The sequence below is a fragment of the Trichomycterus rosablanca genome, chromosome 8 (assembly GCF_030014385.1).
Source record: "Trichomycterus rosablanca isolate fTriRos1 chromosome 8, fTriRos1.hap1, whole genome shotgun sequence".
Taxonomy (NCBI): domain Eukaryota; kingdom Metazoa; phylum Chordata; class Actinopteri; order Siluriformes; family Trichomycteridae; genus Trichomycterus; species Trichomycterus rosablanca.
This window is the reverse complement of record NC_085995.1, coordinates 21,680,154-21,702,263: the sequence shown is the minus strand read 5'-3', so window position 1 is coordinate 21,702,263 and position 22,110 is coordinate 21,680,154. Positions and strand designations below refer to the sequence as shown.

General features: G+C 39.8%; 1 protein-coding gene across 1 annotated transcript; it reads left to right on the top strand.

Annotated features, from left to right (window-relative positions):
- The first annotated feature begins 12,740 nt into the window (after window positions 1–12,740).
- Window positions 12,741–15,525, top strand: LOC134318687 (uncharacterized). Its single transcript, XM_062999624.1, has 5 exons — window positions 12,741–12,771; window positions 12,912–13,247; window positions 14,836–15,162; window positions 15,294–15,407; window positions 15,518–15,525. The coding sequence occupies exons 1-5, from the start codon at window positions 12,741–12,743 to the stop codon at window positions 15,523–15,525; spliced, it is 816 nt and encodes a 271-aa protein (XP_062855694.1).
- The last annotated feature ends 6,585 nt before the right edge of the window (window positions 15,526–22,110 follow it).

Sequence of the window (22,110 nt, the reverse complement as noted above, 5' to 3'; positions counted from 1 at the left end):
CCAGCAACACTCATGCAGCCCAAGACCATGATGCTATCACCACCATGCTTGACTGTAGTCAAGATACAATTGTCTTGGTACTTCTCACCAGGGCGCCGCCACACATGCTGGACACCATCTGAGCCAAACAAGTTTATCTTGGTCTCGTCAGACCACAAGGCATTCCAGTAATCCATGTTCTTGGACTGCTTGTCTTCAGCAAACTGTTTGCTGGCTTTCTTGTGCGTCAGCTTCCTTCTGGGATGACGACCATGCAGACCGAGTTGATGCAGTGTGCGGCGTATGGTCTGAGCACTGACAGGCTGACCTCCCACGTCTTCAACCTCTGCAGCAATGCTGGCAGCACTCATGTGTCTATTTTTTAAAGCCAACCTCTGGATATGACGCCGAACACGTGCACTCAACTTCTTTGGTCGACCCTGGCGAAGCCTGTTCCGAGTGGAACCTGTCCTGGAAAACCGCTGTATGACCTTGGCCACCATGCTGTAGCTCAGTTTCAGGGTGTTAGCAATCTTCTTATAGCCCAGGCCATCTTTGTGGAGAGCAACAATTCTATTTCTCACATCCTCAGAGAGTTCTTTGCCATGAGGTGCCATGTTGAATATCCAGTGGCCAGTATGAGAGAATTGTACCCAAAACACCAAATTTAACAGCCCTGCTTCCCATTTACACCTGGGACCTTGACACATGACACCAGGGAGGAACAACGACACATTTGGGCACAATTTGGACATGTTCACTGTGGGGTGTACTCACTTATGTTGCCAGCTATTTAGACATTAATGGCTGTGTGTTGAGTTATTTTCAGAAGACAGTAAATCTACACTGCTATACAAGCTGTACACTGACTACTCTAAGTTATATCCAAGTTTCATGTCTATAGTGTTGTCCCATGAAAAGATATAATGAAATATTTGCAGAAATGTGAGGGGTGTACTTACTTTTGTGATACACTGTATATATATATACTGTATATATACAGTGGGGAAAATAATTATTTGATCCCCTGCTGATTTTGTAAGTTTACCCCCTTACAAAGACTTGAACAGTCTATAATTTTTATGTAAGGTTTATTTTAACAGAGAGGGACAGAATATCAACAAAACATCCAGAAAAAAACATTAAATAAAGTTTATAAATTAATTTGTATTTAATTAAGGGAAATAAGTATTTGATCCCCTACCAACCAGCAAGAATTCTGACCCCCACAGACCGGTTATGTGCCCATGAGGCACACAAATTAGTCCTGTCCCTGTATAAAAGACTCCTGTCACAGAATCAGTTTCTTCCGTTCAAATCACTCGACCACCATGGGCAAGACCAAAGAGTTATCAAAGGACGTCAGGGACAAGATTGTAGACCTGCACAAGGCTGGAATGGGCTACAAGACCATCAGCAAGAAGCTTGGTGAGAAAGAGACCACTGTTGGTGCGATAATTCGAAAATGGAAGAAATACAAGATCACAGTCAATCACCCTCGCTCTGGAGCTCCATGCAAGATCTCACCTGGTGGGGTAAGAATGATTCTGAGAAAGCTGAGGTCAGTCCAGAATTACACGGGAGGAGCTTGTCAATGATCTCAAGGGAGCTGGGAGCACAGTCACCAAGAAAACCATTAGTAACACACTTCGCCGTAATGGATTGAGATCCTGCAGTGCCCGCAAAGTCCCTTTGCTCAAGAATGCTCATGTACAGACCCATCTGAAGTTTGCCAATGAACACCTGAATGATTCAGAGAAAGCTTGGGAGAATGTGATATGGTCAGATGAGACCAAAATTGAGCTCTTTGGCATCAACTCCACTCGCCGTGTTTGGAGTCAAAGAAATGCCCGGTGGGGATGGTGTTCTTGGGGTCATATCCAGCATTTCTCTGCTCCCAGCTCCCTTGAGATCATTGACAAGCTCCTCCCGTGTAATTCTAGACTGACCTCACCTTTCTCAGAATCATTCTTACCCCACCAGGTGAGATCTTGCATGGAGCTCCAGAGTGAGGGTGATTGACTGTGATCTTGTATTTCTTCCATTTTCGAATTATCGCACCAACAGTGGTCTCTTTCTCACCAAGCTTCTTGCTGATGGTCTTGTAGCCCATTCCAGCCTTGTGCAGGTCTACAATCTTGTCCCTGACGTCCTTTGATAACTCTTTGGTCTTGCCCATGGTGGTCGAGTGATTTGAACGGAAGAAACTGATTCTGTGACAGGAGTCTTTTATACAGGGACAGGACTAATTTGTGTGCCTCATGGGCACATAACCGGTCTGTGGGGGTCAGAATTCTTGCTGGTTGGTAGGGGATCAAATACTTATTTCCCTTAATTAAATACAAATTAATTTATAACTTTTATTTAATGTTTTTTTTCTGAATTTTTTGTTGATATTCTGTCTCTCTCTGTTAAAATAAACCTTCCATCAAAATTATAGACTGTTCAAGTCTTTGTAAGGGGGTAAAATCAGCAGGGGATCAAATACTTATTTTCCTCACTGTATATATACGTATATATATATATATATATATATATATATATATATATATATATATATATATATATATATATATACAGTGTATCACAAAAGTGAGTACACCCCTCACATTTCTGCAAATATTTTATTATATCTTTTCATGGGACAACACTATAGACATGAAACTTGGATATAACTTAGAGTAGTCAGTGTACAGCTTGTATAGCAGTGTAGATTTACTGTCTTCTGAAAATAACTCAACACACAGCCATTAATGTCTAAATAGCTGGCAACATAAGTGAGTACACCCCACAGTGAACATGTCCAAATTGTGCCCAAAGTGTCAATATTTTGTGTGACCACCATTATTATCCAGCACTGCCTTAACCCTCCTGGGCATGGAATTCACCAGAGCTGCACAGGTTGCTACTGGAATCCTCTTCCACTCCTCCATGATGACATCACGGAGCTGGTGGATGTTAGACACCTTGAACTCCTCCACCTTCCACTTGAGGATGCGCCACAGGTGCTCAATTGGGTTTAGTCCATCACCTTTACCTTCAGCTTCCTCAGCAAGGCAGTTGTCATCTTGGAGGTTGTGTTTGGGGTCGTTATCCTGTTGGAAAACTGCCATGAGGCCCAGTTTTCGAAGGGAGGAGATCATGCTCTGTTTCAGAATGTCACAGTACATGTTGGAATTCATGTTTCCCTCAATGAACTGCAGCTCCCCAGTGCCAGCAACACTCATGCAGCCCAAGACCATGATGCTACCACCACCATGCTTGACTGTAGGCAAGATACAGTTGTCTTGGTACTTCTCACCAGGGCGCCGCCACACATGCTGGACACCATCTGAGCCAAACAAGTTTATCTTGGTCTTGTCAGACCACAGGGCATTCCAGTAATCCATGTTCTTGGACTGCTTGTTTTCAGCAAACTGTTTGCGGGCTTTCTTGTGCGTCAGCTTCCTTCTGGGATGACGACCATGCAGACCGAGTTGATGCAGTGTGCGGCGTATGGTCTGAGCACTGACAGGCTGACCTCCCACGTCGTCAACCTCTGCAGCAATGCTGGCAGCACTCATGTGTCTATTTTTTAAAGCCAACCTCTGGATATGACGCCGAACACGTGGACTCAACTTCTTTGGTCGACCCTGGCGAAGCCTGTTCCGAGTGGAACCTGTCCTGGAAAACCGCTGTATGACCTTGGCCACCATGCTGTAGCTCAGTTTCAGGGTGTTAGCAATCTTCTTATAGCCCAGGCCATCTTTGTGGAGAGCAACAATTCTGTTTCTCACATCCTCAGAGAGTTCTTTGCCATGAGGTGCCATGTTGAATATCCAGTGGCCAGTATGAGAGAATTGTACCCAAAACACCAAATTTAACAGCCCTGCTCCCCATTTACACATGGGACCTTGACACATGACACCAGGGAGGGACAACGACACATTTGGGCACAATTTGGACATGTTCACTGTGGGGTGTACTCACTTATGTTGCCAGCTATTTAGACATTAATGGCTGTGTGTTGAGTTATTTTCAGAACACAGTAAATCTACACTGCTATACAAGTTGTACACTGACTACTCTAAGTTATATCCAAGTTTTATTTCTATAGTGTTGTCCCATGAAAAGATATAATGAAATATTTGCAGAAATGTGAGGGGTGTACTCACTTTTGTGATACACTGTATATATATGACACTACACTTGCATGCAGGTGAAAAACTCTTTACCAGTTACCAGCTTTACCAATGTGCTGCCAGAAAATGTCCAGATTAATGTAATTCATTATGAAATGCTGATGTACAAATGTACAGTTTTTAGCAAAAGGTCTGTCTGTAGCAGATAACACAACTACAAACAATGGTAAAATATTTAGGTATTTGTTTTGCACAGCAGTATATTGAGTTTTAACCCCAGCCAGTCAGGCGTTTACATACGAATGTTATAATCACAACTGGATATTTTATGAAAATGTAAATCCCCAAAAACATTACCGGACCAAACTACATTATGCAATGCCTTCACAGTACTGTACAGTCTGAAATATACACACATTTTATTAACATTTCATTTTCATGGTTTACCATTCCATTGCAAAGTTTTGGTCATTCCCCCTCAGACATAGATGTACAACCCCAAATCAGAAAAAGTTGGGACAGTATGGAAAAAAAAAACATTCATTAAAAAAGAAAATGAATAAAAAAATCACTGTTTTTTACACTTCCTTTACAAAGTTCTAAAAAAAAGTTGGGATGGGGGCAGTTTAGGGCTACTAATGGGGTGAAAAAACTAAATAATTATATGATTCCAAACAGGTGATGTCATCAGGTGATTGTAATCATGGTTCGGTACAAAATCCGCATCCAGGAAAGGCTGAGTCTCTGATGAGCAAAGATGATCAGAGGATCTCCAGTTTGTCAATGAATGTGTGAGAAAATTATTGAATGTTTAAAATCAATGAACCTCAAAGAAAGATTGGAAGGGACTTGCATATTTCTCCCTCTACAGTGTATAATCATTAAATGATTCAAGGAATCAGGAGGAATTTCAGTGTAAAGGCCAAGGGCGCAAGCTTAAGCTAAACACCCATGATCCTTTATTCCTCAGACGGCACTGCATTAAGAACCGCCACTCAACAATAGCTGATATAACCACATGGGTGAGGGATTACGTTGGCAAACCTTTGTCAAGCACTACAATACGGAGTTACATGCACAAATAAGAAGCCTTATGTTAACCATGTCCAGAAGCGGCGTCGACTTCTCTGAGATCAGAGGCATCTAGGATGGACCATCACGCAGTGGAAACGTGTATTGTGGTCAGATGAATAAGCATTCCAGGTCTTTTTTGGAAAAAATTTACGCTGTGTGCTCTGCACCAAAGACAAAAAGGACCATCCAGACCGTTATCAGCAACAAGTCCAAAAGCTAGAGTCTGTCATGGTATGGAGCTGTTTCAGTGCCCTTGGCAAAACTTCTGTGATGGCAGCATTAATGCAGAAGAGTACATTGAGATCATAGAGCAACATATGCTGCCTTCAAGACGTCATCTTTTCCAGGGACGTCCATGCATTTTTCAACAAGACAATGCAAAACAACATGCTGCACACATTACAAAGGCACGGCTGGGGAAGACGAGGGTACGGGTACTGGACTGGCCTGCCTGCAGTCCTGACCTGTCCCAACAGAGAACGTTTGGAAAATTTTGAAATGAAAAATGTGACAATGACCCCGTACTGTTGCACATCTTGACGTGTTTGCAGGAATAATGGGACAAAATAAAACCTGAAACACCAAATCACTTGGTCTCCTTGGTGCCAAAACATCTTCTTTGTGTGGTGAAAAGGAATGGCAACATTACAAAGTGGTAAATGCTTTACTGTCCCAACTTTTTTTGGAATGTGTTGCAGGCTTGAAATGTAGGAATGGATGTTTATTAATAAATGAAATGAAGTTGAGCAGACAAAACATGAAATATCTCAGGTTCATCCTGTCTGCAATCAAATAAAAGTCAAAATAAATGTTAGAAAAACATGAGTTTTTTGTTGTTGTTTGCATTGCTGTTGCACAACTTTTTCTGATTTGAGGTTGTATATATTCTCATATATATACAGTACATACTTACATATACATACTCGTTTATATACCTTTAAACTCGACTTTTACTTTAAACTCGATGTGTGAGACTGTTGCTTTGTTCAGCACTCAACAATATTTATATCAAACAAACCAGCAGAATCTCACAAATCACATTTCTGCAGTCCGTTTTACTTCAAATAAATAAACATAAAATATCCTAAAAACGTTGAATATTTGATAATGCTTTGCTATAATTGCAAAATGAAAGTGCACGGTAAACAGCAGCACAGAGACCCAAATCAACCACACAGCATCATAAAATCATAACATATAAATACATATATTTACAGTGGGGTCAAAAAGTATTTAGTCAGCCACTGATTGTGCAGGTTCTCCTACTTAGAAAGATGAGAGAGGTCTGTAATTTTCATCATAGCTACACTTCAACTATGAGAGAAAAAATGAGAAAAAAAAATCCAGGAAATCACATTGTAGGATTTTTTAAGAATTTATTCGTAAATTATGGTGGAAAATAAGTATTTGGTCAATAACAAACAAGCAAGATTTCTGGCTCTCACAGACCTGTAACTTCTTCTTTAAGAAGCTTTTCTGTCCTCCACTCGTTACCTGTATTAATGGCACCTGTTTGACCTTGTTATCTGTATAAAAGACACCTGTCCACAGCCTCAAACAGTCAGACTCCAAACTCAACCATGGCCAAGACCAAAGAGCTGTCGAAGGACACCTGGAAGAAAATTGTAGACCTGCACCAGGCTGGGAAGAGTGAATCTACAATAGGCAAGCAGGTTGGTGTGAATAAATCAACTGTGGGAACAATTGTAAGAAAATGGAAGACATACAAGACCACTGATAATCTCCCTTGGGGTCAAGATCTCATCCCGTGGGGTCAAAATGATCATGAGAACAGTGAGCAAAAATCCCAGAACTACACGGAGGGACCTGATGAATAACCTGCAGAGAGCTGGGACCAAAGTAACAAAGGCTACCATCAGTAAACACACTACGCCGAGAGGGACTCAAATCCTGCAGTGCCAGGCGTGTCCCCCTGCTTAAGCCAGTACATGTCCAGGCCTATCTGAAGTTTGCCAGAGAGCACATGGATGATCCAGAAGAGGATTGGGAGAATATCATGTGGTCAGATGAAACCAAAATGGAACTTTTTGGTAAAAACTCAACTCGTCGTGTTTGGAGGAAGAAGAAAAACCCAAGAACACCATACCTACTGTGAAGCATGGGGGGTGGAAACATCATGCTTTGGGGCTGTTTTTCTGCAAAGGGGACAGGGCGACTAATCCGTGTTAAGGGAAGAATGAACGGGGCCATGTATCGTGAAATTTTAAGCCAAAACCTCCTTCCATCAGTGAGAGCATTGAAGATGGAACGTGGCTGGGTCTTCCAGCATGACAATGATCCTAAACACACCGCTCAAGCAACGAAGGAGTGGCTCCGTAAAAAGCATTTCAAGGTCCTGGAGTGGCCTAGCCAGTCTCCAGACCTCAACCCCATAGAAAATTTGTGGAGTCCGTGTTGCCCAGCGACAGCCCCAAAACATCACTGCTCTTTTTTTTAATCTCTCTTGTTTGAATTTCATGTTGTCTTAATTGTAACTAAATGTTTGCAAGAAGTCTTTCTGAGGTTTTAGATCTCAGGAATGTTTTAATGCTTTTAATTATTTTTTTCTTCCTTATGTAAAGCACTTTGAATTGCCACTGTGTATGAAAGGTGCTATACAAATAAAGTTGCCTTGCCTTGCCTTGCCTTGCCTAGAGGAGATCTGCATGGAGGAATGGGCCAAAATACCAGCTACAGTGTGTGCAAACCTGGTGAAGACTTACAGGAAACGTTTGACCTCTGTCATTGCCAACAAAGGTTATGTTACAAAGTATTGAGTTGAACTTTTGTTATTGACCAAATACTTGTTTTCCCACCATAATTTACAAGTAAATTATTTAAAAATCGTAAAATGTGATTTCCTGAATTCTTTTTTCTCATTTTGTCTCTCATAGTTGAAGTGTACCTATGATGAAAATTACAGACCTCTCTCATCTTTCTAAGTAGGAGAACTTGCACAATCAGTGACTAAATACTTTTTGGCCCCACTGTATATATATACAGTACAGGCCAAAAGTTTGGACACACCAGCCAAAAGTTTGGACACACCTTCTCTTCAATGTTTTTTCTTGATTATTTTTATTTTCTACATTATAGATTAATACTGAAGACATCCAAACTATGAAGAATTATGTAGTGAACCAAAAAGTGTTAAACAAACCAGAATATGTTTTATATTTTACCAACTCTACCTCTGCACAACCCAACTGATGGTCTCAAACACATTAAAAATTCCAAATTCCAAAAATTTACTCTAGACAAGGCACAAACATTCATTGAAAACCATTCCAGGTGGAAACCTAATAAAGCTGGTTGAGAAAATTGCAAAGAGTGTGCAAATCTGTCATTAAAGCAAAAGATGGCTACTTTGAAGAATCTGAAATATAAAACATATTCTGGTTTGTTTAACACTTTTTTGTTTACTACATAATTCCATATGTGTTCCTTCATAGTTTGGATGTCTTTAGTATTAATCTACAATGTAGAAAATTTAAAAAAAAAATAAGAAAAACCACAGGAATGAGAAGGTGTGTCCAAACTTTTGGCCTGTACTGTATATATATATATATATATATATATATATATATATATATACAGTGTATCACAAAAGTGAGTACACCCCTCACATTTCTGCAGATATTTAAGTATATCTTTTCATGGGACAACACTGACAAAATGACACTTTGACACAATGAAAAGTAGTCTGTGTGCAGCTTATATAACAGTGTAAATTTATTCTTCCCTCAAAATAACTCAATATACAGCCATTAATGTCTAAACCACCGGCAACAAAAGTGAGTACACCCCTTAGTGAAAGTTCCTGAAGTGTCAATATTTTGTGTGGCCACCATTATTTCCCAGAACTGCCTTAACTCTCCTGGGCATGGAGTTTACCAGAGCTTCACAGGTTGCCACTGGAATGCTTTTCCACTCCTCCATGACGACATCACGGAGCTGGCGGATATTCGAGACTTTGCACTCCTCCACCTTCCGCTTGAGGATGCCCCAAAGATGTTCTATTGGGTTTAGGTCTGGAGACATGCTTGGCCAGTCCATCACCTTTACCCTCAGCCTCTTCAATAAAGCAGTGGTCATCTTAGAGGTGTGTTTGGGGTCATTATCATGCTGGAACACTGCCCTGCGACCTAGTTTCCGGAGGGAGGGGATCATGCTCTGCTTCAGTATTTCACAGTACATATTGGAGTTCATGTGTCCCTCAATGAAATGTAACTCCCCAACACCTGCTGCACTCATGCAGCCCCAGACCATGGCATTCCCACCACCATGCTTGACTGTAGGCATGACACACTTATCTTTGTACTCCTCACCTGATTGCCGCCACACATGCTTGAGACCATCTGAACCAAACAAATTCATCTTGGTCTCATCAGACCATAGGACATGGTTCCAGTAATCCATGTCCTTTGTTGACATGTCTTCAGCAAACTGTTTGCAGGCTTTCTTGTGTAGAGACTTCAGAAGAGGCTTCCTTCTGGGGTGACAGCCATGCAGACCAATTTGATGTAGTGTGCGGCGTATGGTCTGAGCACTGACAGGCTGACCCCCCACCTTTTCAATCTCTGCAGCAATGCTGACGGCACTCCTGCGCCTATCTTTCAAAGACAGCAGTTGGATGTGACGCTGAGCACGTGCACTCAGCTTCTTTGGACGACCAACGCGAGGTCTGTTCTGAGTGGACCCTGCTCTTTTAAAACGCTGGATGATCTTGGCCACTGTGCTGCAGCTCAGTTTCAGGGTGTTGGCAATCTTCTTGTAGCCTTGGCCATCTACATGTAGCGCAACAATTCGTCTTTTAAGATCCTCAGAGAGTTCTTTGCCATGAGGTGCCATGTTGGAACTTTCAGTGACCAGTATGAGAGAGTGTGAGAGCTGCACTACTAAATTGAACACACCTGCTCCCTATGCACACCTGAGACCTAGTAACACTAACGAGTCACATGACATTTTGGAGGGAAAATGACAAGCAGTGCTCAATTTGGACATTTAGGGGTGTAGTCTCTTAGGGGTGTACTCACTTTTGTTGCCGGTGGTTTAGACATTAATGGCTGTATATTGAGTTTTTTTGAGGGGAGAATAAATTTACACTGTTATATAAGCTGCACACAGACTACTTTTCATTGTGTCAAAGTGTCATTTTGTCAGTGTTGTCCCATGAAAAGATATACTTAAATATCTGCAGAAATGTGAGGGGTGTACTCACTTTTGTGATACACTGTATATATATATATATATATATATATATATACACAGTGTATCACAAAAGTGAGTACACCCCTCACATTCTGCAAATATTTCATATCTTTTCATGGGACAACACTATAGACATGAAACTTGGATATAACTTAGAGTAGTCAGTGTACAGCTTGTATAGCAGTGTAGACTTACTGTCTTCTGAAAATAACTCAACACACAGCCATTAATGTCTAAATAGCTGGCAACATAAGTGAGTACACCCCACAGTGAACATGTCCAAATTGTGCCCAAATGTGTCGTTGTCCCTCCCTGGTGTCATGTGTCAAGGTCCCAGGTGTAAATGGGGAGCAGGGCTGTTAAATTTGGTGTTTTGGGTACAATTCTCTCATACTGGCCACTGGATATTCAACATGACACCTCATGGCAAAGAACTCTCTGAGGATGTGAGAAATAGAATTGTTGCTCTCCACAAAGATGGCCTGGGCTATAAGAAGATTGATAACACCCTGAAACTGAGCTACAGCATGGTGGCCAAGGTCATACAGCGGTTTTCCAGGACAGGTTCCACTCGGAACAGGCTTCGCCAGGGTCGACCAAAGAAGTTGAGTCCACGTGTTCGGCGTCATATCCAGAGGTTGGCTTTAAAAAATAGACACATGAGTGCTGCCAGCATTGCTGCAGAGGTTGAAGACGTGGGAGGTCAGCCTGTCAGTGCTCAGACCATACACCGCACACTGCATCAACTCGGTCTGCATGGTCGTCATCCCAGAAGGAAGCTGACGCACAAGAAAGCCCGCAAACAGCTTGCTGAAGACAAGCAGTCCAAGAACATGGATTACTTGTTTGGCTCAGATGGTGTCCAGCATGTGTGGCGGCGCCCTGGTGAGAAGTACCAAGACAACTGTATCTTGCCTACAGTCAAGCATGGTGGTGGTAGCATCATGGTCTTGGGCTGCATGAGTGTTGCTGGCACTGGGGAGCTGCAGTTCATTGAGGGAAACATGAATTCCAACATGTACTGTGACATTCTGAAACAGAGCATGATCCCCTCCCTTCGAAAACTGGGCCTCATGGCAGTTTTCCAACAGGATAACGACCCCAAACACAACCTTCAAGATGACAACTGCCTTGCTGAGGAAGCTGAAGGTAAAGGTGATGGACTAAACCCAATTGAGCACCTGTGGCGCATCCTCAAGTGGAAGGTGGAGGAGTTCAAGGTGTCTAACATCCACCAGCTCCGTGATGTCATCATGGAGGAGTGGAAGAGGATTCCAGTAGCGACCTGTGCAGCTCTGGTGAATTCCATGCCCAGGAGGGTTAAGGCAGTGCTGGATAATAATGGTGGTCACACAAAATATTGACACTTTGGGCACAATTTGGACATGTTCACTTTGGGGTTTACTCACTTATGTTGCCAGCCATTTAGACATTAATGGCTGTGTGTTGAGTTATTTTCAGAAGACAGTAAATCTACACTGCTATACAAGCTGTACACTGACTACTCTAAGTTATATCCAAGTTTCATGTCTATAGTGTTGTCCCATGAAAAGATATAATAAAATATTTGCAGAAATGTGAGGGGTGTACTCACTTTTGTGATACACTGTATATATACACTGATCAGCCATAACATTACAACTACCACCTTGTTTCTACACTCACTGTCCATTTTATCAGCTCCACTTACCATATAGAAGCACTTTGATGGACTACAGTCGATAATTGTAGAACTACAATCTCTTTACATACTTTTTTTAGCCCCCTTTCATGCTGTTCTTTAATGGTCAGGACCCCCACAGGTCCACCACAGAGCAGGTATTATTTAGGTGGTGGATGATTCTCAGCACTGCAGTGCCACTGACAATGGTGGTGGTGTGTTAGTGTGTGTTGTGCTGGTATGAGTGGATCAGACTCAGCAGCGCTGCTGGAGTTTTTAAATACCGTGTCCACTCACTGTCCACTCTATTAGACACTCGTACCTAGTTGGTCCACCTTGTAGATGTAAAGTCAGAGACAATAGCTCATACATATCCACATATTATGTGTATTATGTATCATGTAATTATTAAGTAAGATAAATTTATTTTAATTTATTTCAATTTGCCCTTGTAGTAAAAAGTAAAGGGCGGCTGGTAAAATAACATCAAACTACACAGGTTACATATTTTCTGATGCCTTTTTCATCATTGACTTCTGGTGGCAAAATTGTGCTATGAATATAGAAACTTATAAATAGAAAGGAAATGGAAAGAGAACATGTGACTTGTGGCAGCCAGTGAGGTGAATGTCTTCAGTTTTAAATATCTAGAGCTTTTTGTTTGTCCCCTCTTTTAAAGAGCTTTTATGATGATGATGGATCCACTCTGGACTTTTGTTTCGCTATGTATAATATGTAAGTTTTAAACCGTTGCTTTGTAAAGTACACCTGATAACTGATGTTGGTTGTTATAACATGTTTGATTACTATTATTTATTGCTTCTTTTCTTTGTTCTATTTTATCTAATTCGTTTTTTTCTCCTTAGCTCAAACTGTTGGTCATAATGAACCACTAATTCTTTCAGTAAAAGCTGGTGAGCGTGTTACTCTCAACTGCACATTTCCAGGTATATTAGTTTGGATGATCTGGTACAAGCAAAGATTTGGTGAGATGCCTCAGAAGGTGGGAGAAAGTCCATTACATAATGAAATCAACATTTCTCCCGAGTTCAACAAATCAGGATTAAAAATGGAGAAAACAACGACTGGTATTTCCTTGACATTTCTACATATAAATGTAGAGAATGAAGGATTGTACTTCTGTGGTGTATTTGACTGGGATGAAAATTTATTGACCAGTGGAACATTACTATCTGTGACAGGTAACCAATTACAGCATATCACATCATTGCATATTTTATTGTAACTGTGTTTAATGAACAAACAAATGTAATTAATTTAAAGTAAATACCAAAAAGACACAAAAAGCTGTATGTGCAACATGGTTCAGAAAGAAGAAAAATAATTAATTGTTAGTTTTGGAATATTTATTTTGTATTTTTCATTGTAATTACAAAACCAGATGTTTGGTAAACAAAAACCACTGATAATATAATTAAAAATAAAATATTGGTTGAATCCATATTTTGTACAAAACAAGTGCATGAAAGCTATATTTGGATGTGAGGGAAAATAGGGAAGATTAAAATATTACATTAAGTTTTTAAATTGAACTTTATTTTGAATAATTGAACTGCATTAAATTATTGAAATTTACTCAAACTTAATTACTTAATTTACATGGTTACAGTTTTTTGATGGTGTGTAAGTAATATAAGTATTTAGATATATACTGTACAGTCAAGCCGAAAAGTCTGCACACCCCTTTCACCTTCTCCACATTTTTTTTACATTACAGACTCATTCTATAATAGATTGAATTCATTTTTTGTCACAAAATTCTACACAAAATAGCCCGCAATGACAAAGTGAAAGCAGGTTTTTAGACATTTGTGCTAATTTAATAAAAATCAAAATGTAAAATATCATATGTACACAAGTGTGCACACCCTTTGATATGACACCCAAAAGTGAGCTGAGGTGCATTTTGTTTTTACTGATATGCTTGAGATGTTTCTACAATTTAATTGGAGTCCACCTGTGGTAAATTCAATTCATTGGACATGATTGAGGATTGCCAACACCTGCCTATATAAGGTCCCACAGTTAACAGTGCATATCAGAGCAAACTCCAAGCTATGGGGTGAAAGAAATTATCTGTAGACCTTAGAAACAGTATTGTGTCAAGTTATAGATCTGAAATTGGGTACAGAAACATTGCTGCAGCTGTACAGGTTCCAAAGAGCACAGTGGCCACCATCATTTGTAAATGGAAGAAGTTTGGAACCACCAAAAATCTTCTTAGACCTGGCCGCCTGGCCAAACTGAGCGATCGGGGAAGACGGACCTTGGCCAGGGAGGTGAGCAGAAAACCAAGGGTCACTCTGACAGAGCTCCAGTGTATCCTTGTGGAGATGGGAGAACCTATCAGAAGATCAACCATCCAGGCAGCACTCCACAAATCATGCCTTTATGGTAGAGTGGTCAGACGGAAGCCACTCCTTAGTAAAAGGCACATGACAGCCCGCTTGGAGTTTGCATCAACCAAATATTAGGCTAAGGGTGTGTACAAATGTGTAACCCCTAAATAAATGATTTTTTTCAGTAAAATAAAATTGCATATTTTCTAAACCCTGTTTTCAATTTGTAATCATTGTGTGCAGATGTTTGAGGCACAAAAAGAACTCAATTATAGAATAAATCTGTAACATAATAAAACGTGGAGAAGGTGCAAGGGGCGTGCAGACTTTCCGGCTTGACTGTAAGTGTACAATAACAATAGGTTGAAACAATTAGTGCAAGGGTACAATGACAGGTTAGATCCTTTATTGATTATATCACACTGCACAGGTGATCAAGAATTCAGCATATCAGTGTTCCAAAACAGTGAGCTGGACTCTGAAGGATCATCAGTAAATCTTCAGTGCTCTGTTTTGTCTGAGAGCAGAACAGCAGAACTTGAAGTGCTCTGGTTCAGATCTTCTGCACCACAATCCCGTCCTCAGATCATTTACACTCATCAGAACAGCAGCAGTCATCAGTGTAAGAAAAGCTCTTCTACATACAGCTGTGTGTACAACTTCTCCAAAAACATCCTTAATGATACTGGTACCTACTACTGTGCTGTGGCCATGTGTGGAAAGATCATTTTTGGGAATGGAACAACTGTACAGCTGGGTAAGGACTGACTTATTGACTAACTTGTTTACCGTAAGAATTTTGTTACTATTTTAATAGAAATTTTTCAAGATATTATGTCACATTACATATCAAATAATTATTATATTGAATTGTTTGTGTCACTGCAGCATCTGTGGATTATTTATGGAAGTTCCTTGCAGTAGCTTTGGTGGTGTGCATAACTGTGATCATTGTTCAGTCTGTTTTAATCTGTAAAATTAGAAGCTGTAAACCATACAGAGGTAAGTCTATGTGATATGACAGCTAATTACAGTATACTGCAATTTGCTTTATTATAATTTGATATAATTTTCAATCTTGTATTTTTCTATTATATTATTTTCGTTTTAAGTTTGGTAATAGTTAAAAGTTTACATACATTTAATTTGATTATTAGTTTAATAGAAAATTAGGAATTAGGAGCAGCTTTGTTTTTTGTTGATTTATTTGCCGGTTCTTATTGTGCGACAGAGTGATTTGAGCACTTTAATAAATTTGGGTCCTTACATCATTTTTGTTGGCTTTCTGAAAATATGGTAGGTTAAAAATGTGTTAAAATGTGTATAAAGTAACTTCATAAAATGGATAATTAATTTGGTCCTGTGAAACATTATAAAATGTATTTTACCTTTGTGGCATGATCTGCTCATTCTTATTATACTTGAATACAGCTTTTGACTTCTCTGTGACCATTTAAATATGGACAGTTTGAGTAAACCGTTCAATAATTACAAACTTTTACAAGGGGGAAAAAGAGAACACAGACATTGCGAATGGAAATTGAACTGGACAGAAATAATTAAGGAACTACAAAAATCAGACCTGCCATGAACTAGAAGTTGCTGAAACATGAATGTTACTGTTCACACTCAAGCAAGCTTTTTATTGTTGTAGGCTTAGAGGCTGTATTGTAAGACTTAATTGGTTAAGGTGTAAATTTAAAAATGACAGTATTACCACCACAGATTTACGATGCCTGACTTTTAGACTATTGTCTATGTTTTATAGTGACCCATCAACAAGGTTCTGTGATAGACAAATCAAACAATCAGGTAAACCATAAGACACCACTGTATGCACAATGCTTTTGTTATTAAACAGTGTATTTTAATCATAGTCACACAGTTTCAAAATAGCTCCATCATGTACATTTATAATTTAAATTATCATGTAAAACAAACCTTTTATTATTTCATGTTCATTCCTGCAGGACTGTGATGCTCCAGCACTGAATTACGTTGCCTTACATTTCAATGAGAGAAAAGCCAAAAAAGCAAGAGGAACGAGGCAACCAGCCCAAGACTGTGTGTATTCTGAAGTGATGAAGACCTCTTAGATTAAACACTATAAGACCAAAAGTTTATGGCCACCTGACCATGTGCTTATTGAACATCTTATAATCCCACCTCTTATTGCACAAAAATAGAATTCATTTGTTCATCAGTTAATTGTGATGTGTAAATTCAAAACTGTCTTTTGAATTCTTGCACTGTAGAATTCTTATTCTTCTTTTCTGGGAAAGGATAAATTTTATTTTTGTCACCATCATTACAAAAACACAATTAATCTTTGTGTATACACATAATCTCTACACTGTTAAAACATATTACTGCTGCTTGTTTTTTAATGTTTTTTTATTATTTGCTTCATCCTGGTCAAGCACGTCTGAAAATATGCAAATAAAAAAATAAATCCCTGACAGGACACCAATATGTTATTAAACATCACACAATCACTTACATAATCAGTTCACTCACACCTAAGGAATATATTACAATATTATAAAGATTCTCAATGGGGTTCAGGTCTGGACTCTGTGGTGGCCAGTCCATGTGTGAAAATGATGTCTCATGCTCCCTGAACCACTCTTTCACAATCTGAGCCCGATGAATCCTGGCATTGTCATCTTGGAATATGCCCGTGCCATCGGGGAAGAAAAAATCCATTGATGGAATAACCTGGTCGTTCAGTATATTCAGGTAGTCAGCTGACCTCATTTTTTGGGCACATAACGTTGCTGAGCCTAGACCTGACCCACTGCAGCAACCCCAGATCATAGCACTGCCCCCACAGGCTTGTACGGTAGGCACTAGGCATGATGGGTGCACCACTTCAGCCACCTCTCTTCTTACCCTGATGCGCCCATCACTCTGGAACAGGGTAAATCTGGACTCATCAGACCACATGACCTTCTTCCATTGCTCCAGAGTCCAATCTTTATGCTCCCTAGCAAATTGAAGCCGTTTTTGCTGGTTAGCCTCACTGACAAGCAGTTTTCTTAAGGCTACACAGCTGTTTAGTCCCAATCCCTTGAGTTTCCTTCGCATTGTGTGTGGAAATGCTCTTACTTTCACTATTAAACATATCCCTGAGTTCTACTGTAGTTTTTCTACCATTTGATTTCACCAAACATTGAAGTGATCGCCAATCACGATCATTCAAGATTTTTTTCCGACCACATTCCTTCCTCGAAGATGATGATTCCCCACTGTCCTTCCACTTTTTAATAATGCATTGGACAGTTCTTAACCCGATTTTAGTAGTTTGAGCAATCTCCTTAGATGTTTTCTCTGCTTGATGCATGCCAATAATTTGACCCTTCTGAAACTTGATTAACATCTTTTCCACGACAACAGGATGTGTCTTTCGACATGGTTGTTATACAAATGAGAAGCTACTCACTGCATCAGTTAGGGTTAAATAACTTGTTGCCAGCTGAAACATAATCACCCATGTAGTAATTATCCAATGGGAGGCTCTTACCTATTTGCTTAGTTAAATCCAGGTGGTGACTTTTTTTTTGGCCAGGCAGTGTATATATACTGTATGTGACAATACACTTTCATGCAGGTGGAAAACTCTACTCACTTTATCAGCTTTACCAATGTGCTGCCAGAAAATGTACAGATTAATGTAATTCATTATGCTAATGTACAAATTTACAGCTTTTAGCCACACCTATAGCTACATATATGATTCCTACAATATACAGTTAGGCCCAGAAATATTTGGACAGTGACACAAGTTTTGGCATTTTAGCTGTTTACCAAAACATATTTAAGATACAGTTATATAAACAATATGGGCTTGAAGTGCAGACTCTCAGCTTTAATTTGAGGGTATTCACATCCTATTGGAGGAAGGATTTAGGAATTACAGCTCTTCAATATGTAGCTGCCTCTATTTCAAGGGACCAAAAGTAATTGGACAATTATCTCAAAAGCTATTTCATTGGCTGCATGGGCTATTCCCTCATTAATCCATCATCAATTAAGCAGGTAAAAGGTCTGGAGTTGATTCCAGGTGTGGCATTTGCATTTGGAAGCCGTTGCTGTGAGCCCACAACATGCGGTCAAAGGAGCTCTCAATGGAAGTGAAACAGACCATCATTAGGCTGAAAAAAAAGAAGAAATTTATCAGAGAGATAGCGGAAATGTTAGGAGTGGCCAAATCAACAGTTTGGTACATTCTGGGGAAAAAAGAGCGCACTGGTGAGCTCAGGAATTCAAAAAGGCCTGGATGTCCACGGAAGACAACAGTGGTGGATGATCGCAGAATCCTTTCCATGGTGAAGAAAAACCCCTTTACAACATCCACCCAAGTGAAGAACACTCTCCAGGAGGTAGGTGTATCAGTATCTAAGTCTACCATAAAGAGAAGACTTCATGAGAGCAAATACAGAGTGTTCACCACAAGGTGCAAACTATTAATCAGCCTCAAAAATAGAAAGGCCAGATTAGACTTTGCTAAAAAACATCTGAAGAAGCCAGCCCAGTTCTGGAACAGCATTCTTTGGACAGATGAAACTAAGATTAACCTGTACCAGAATGATGGGAAGAATAAAGTATGGAGAAGGCTTGGAACGGCTCATGATCCAAAGCACACCACATCCTCTGTAAAACATGGTGGAGGCAGTGTGATGGCATGGGCATGCATGGCTTCCAATGGCACTGGGTCACTAGTGTTTATTGATGATGTGATAGAAGACAGAAGCAGTCGGATGAATTCTGAAGTGTACAGGGATATACTTTCTGCTCAGATTCAACCAAAGGCAGCAAGGTTGATTGGACGGCGCTTCACAGTACAGATGGACAATGACCCAAAGCATACTGCGAAAGCAACCCAGGAGTTTTCAAAGGCAAAAAAGTGGAATATTCTGCAATGGCTGAGTCAATCACCAGATCTCAACCTGATCGAGCATGCATTTCACTTGCTTAAGACAAAACTTAAGGCAGAAAGACCCACAAACAAGCAACAACTGAAGACAGCTGCAGTAAAGGCCTGGCAAAGCATCACCAAGGAGGAAACCCAGCGTTTGGTGATGTCCATGGGTTCCAGACTTCAGGCAGTCATTGCCTGCAAAGGATTCTTAACAAAGTATTAAAAATGAACATTTTATTTATGGTAAAGATAATTTGTCCAATTACTTTTGAGCCCCTGAAATGAGGAGGCTTTGTAGAAGAACGGTTGCAATTCCTAAACGTTTCATAGGATATTTTTGTTCAACCCCTTGAATTAAACCTGAAAGGCTACACTTCAATTTCATCTCAGTTGTTTCATTTCAAATCCAATGTGGTGGCATGCAGAGCCCAATCATGAAGATTGTGTCACTGTCCAAATATTTCTGGGCCTAACTGTATAAAGGACACATGCCAAATCCATGTGTCCTTTAATGTTGAAATTGCTGTTGCTGTGGTCAGGCTAGGAATAGAGAGATTTTAGCTGAAAAAAGTCTGTCTGTAGCAAATACCACAACTGCAAAGTTTCAGCCATTTCCCCTCAGACATAGATGTACAAACCCAAATAAAAAAAAATTGTGACACTATGGAAAAAAATAATAAAAAAAATTAATTCATTAAAACAGGAAATAAACAAAAAATCACTGTTTCTTACACTTCCTTTAAACATTTCTAAAAAAAGTTGGGATGGGGGCAGTTTAGAGCTAGTAATGAGGTGAAAGAACTAAATAATTATATGATTCCAAACAGGTGATGTCATCAGGTGATTGTAATCATGGTTTGGTACAAAAGCCACATCCAGGAAAGGCCTCTAATGAGCAAAGATGATCAGAGGATCTCCAGTTTGTCAATGAATGTGTGAGAAAATTATTGAATGTTTAAAAACAATGTACCTCAAAGAAAGATTGGAAGGGATTTGCATATTTCTCCTTCTACAGTGCATTTAATCATTAAATGATTCATGAAATCGGGAGGAATTTCAGTGTAAAGGCCAAGGGCGCAAGCTTAAGCTGAACACTCATGATCCTTTATTCCTCAGACGGCACTGCATCAAGAACCGCCACTCAACAATAGCTGATATAACAACATGCGCAAGAGATTAATTTGACAAACCTTTGTCAAGCACTACAATACAGAGTTACATGCACAAAAAAGAAGCCTTATGTTAACCATGTCCAGAAGCGGCGTCGACTTCTCTGAGCTCAGAGGCATCTAGGATGGACCATCACACAGTGGAAATGTGAATTGTGGTCAGATGAATAAGCATTCCAGGTCTTTTTTTTTTCTTCAAAAAATGGACAGTGTGTGCTCTGCACCAAAGACAAAAAGGACCATCCAGACTGTTATCAGCAACAAGTCCAAAAGCCAGGGTCTTTCATGGTATGGGGCTGTTTCAGTGCCCTTGGCAAGGGTAATTTACACTTCTGTGATGGCAACATTAATGCAGAAAAGTACATTGAAATCTTAAAGCAACATATGCTGCCTTTAAGACGTCATGTTATCCAGGGACGTCTATGCATTTTTCAACAAGACAATGCAAAACCACATGCTGCACACATTACAAAGGCATGGCTACGGAAGAAGAGGGTACGGGTACTGGACTGGCCTGCCTGCAGTCCTGACCTGTCCCCAATAGAGAACGTTTGGAGAATTTTGAAATGAAAAATGTGACAATGACCCCGTACTGTTGCACATCTTAACATGTTTGCAGGAAGAATGGGACAAAATAAAACCTGAAACACTAAATCACTTGGTGTCCTTGGTGCCAAAACATCTTGTTTGTGTGGTGAAAAGGAATGGCAACATTACAAAGTGGTAAATGCTTTACTGTCCCAATTTTTTTGGAATGTGTTGCAGGCTTGAAATGCAGTAATGGATGTTTATTAATAAATGAAATGAAGTTGAGCAGATCAAATAAAAGTCAAAGTAAATGTTAGAAAAACGTGAGTTTTTTTTATTGTTTGCATTTTTCATTTGCATTGCTGTCCCAACTTTTTCTGATTTGAGGTTGTATATATGCTCGTATAAATACATACTTACATATACATACTTGCATATATATACTTGTATATATACCTCTAAACTCGATGTGTGAGACTGTTGCTTTGTTCAGCACTCAGCCTGAGCGACAATATTTATATCAAACAAACCAGCAGAATCTCACAAATCACATTTCTGCAGTCTTCAAATAAATTAACATAAAAAATCCTAAAAACATTGAATATTTGATAATGCTTTGCTATAATAGCAAAATGAAAGTGCATGGTAAACAGCAGCACCGTGACCCAGATCAGCCACACAGTATCATAAAATCATAACATATATATACACTGATCAGCCATAACATTAAAACCACCACCTTGTTTCTACACTCACTGTCCATTTTATCAGCTCCACTTACCATATAAAAGCACTTAGATGGACTACAGTCAGTAATTGTAGAAGTACAATTTCTCTACATACTTTTTAGCCCCCTTTCATGTTGTTCTTCAATGGTCAGGACCCCCACAGGTCCACCACAGAGCAGGTATTATTTAGGTGATGGATCATTCCCAGCACTGCAGTGACACCGACATGGTGGTGGTGTGTTAGTGTGTGTTGTGCTGGTATGAGTGGATCAAAAAGTTTTTAAATACCGTGTCTACTCACTGTCCACTCTATTAGACACTCCTACCTAGTTGGTCCACCTTGTAGATGTAAAGTCAGA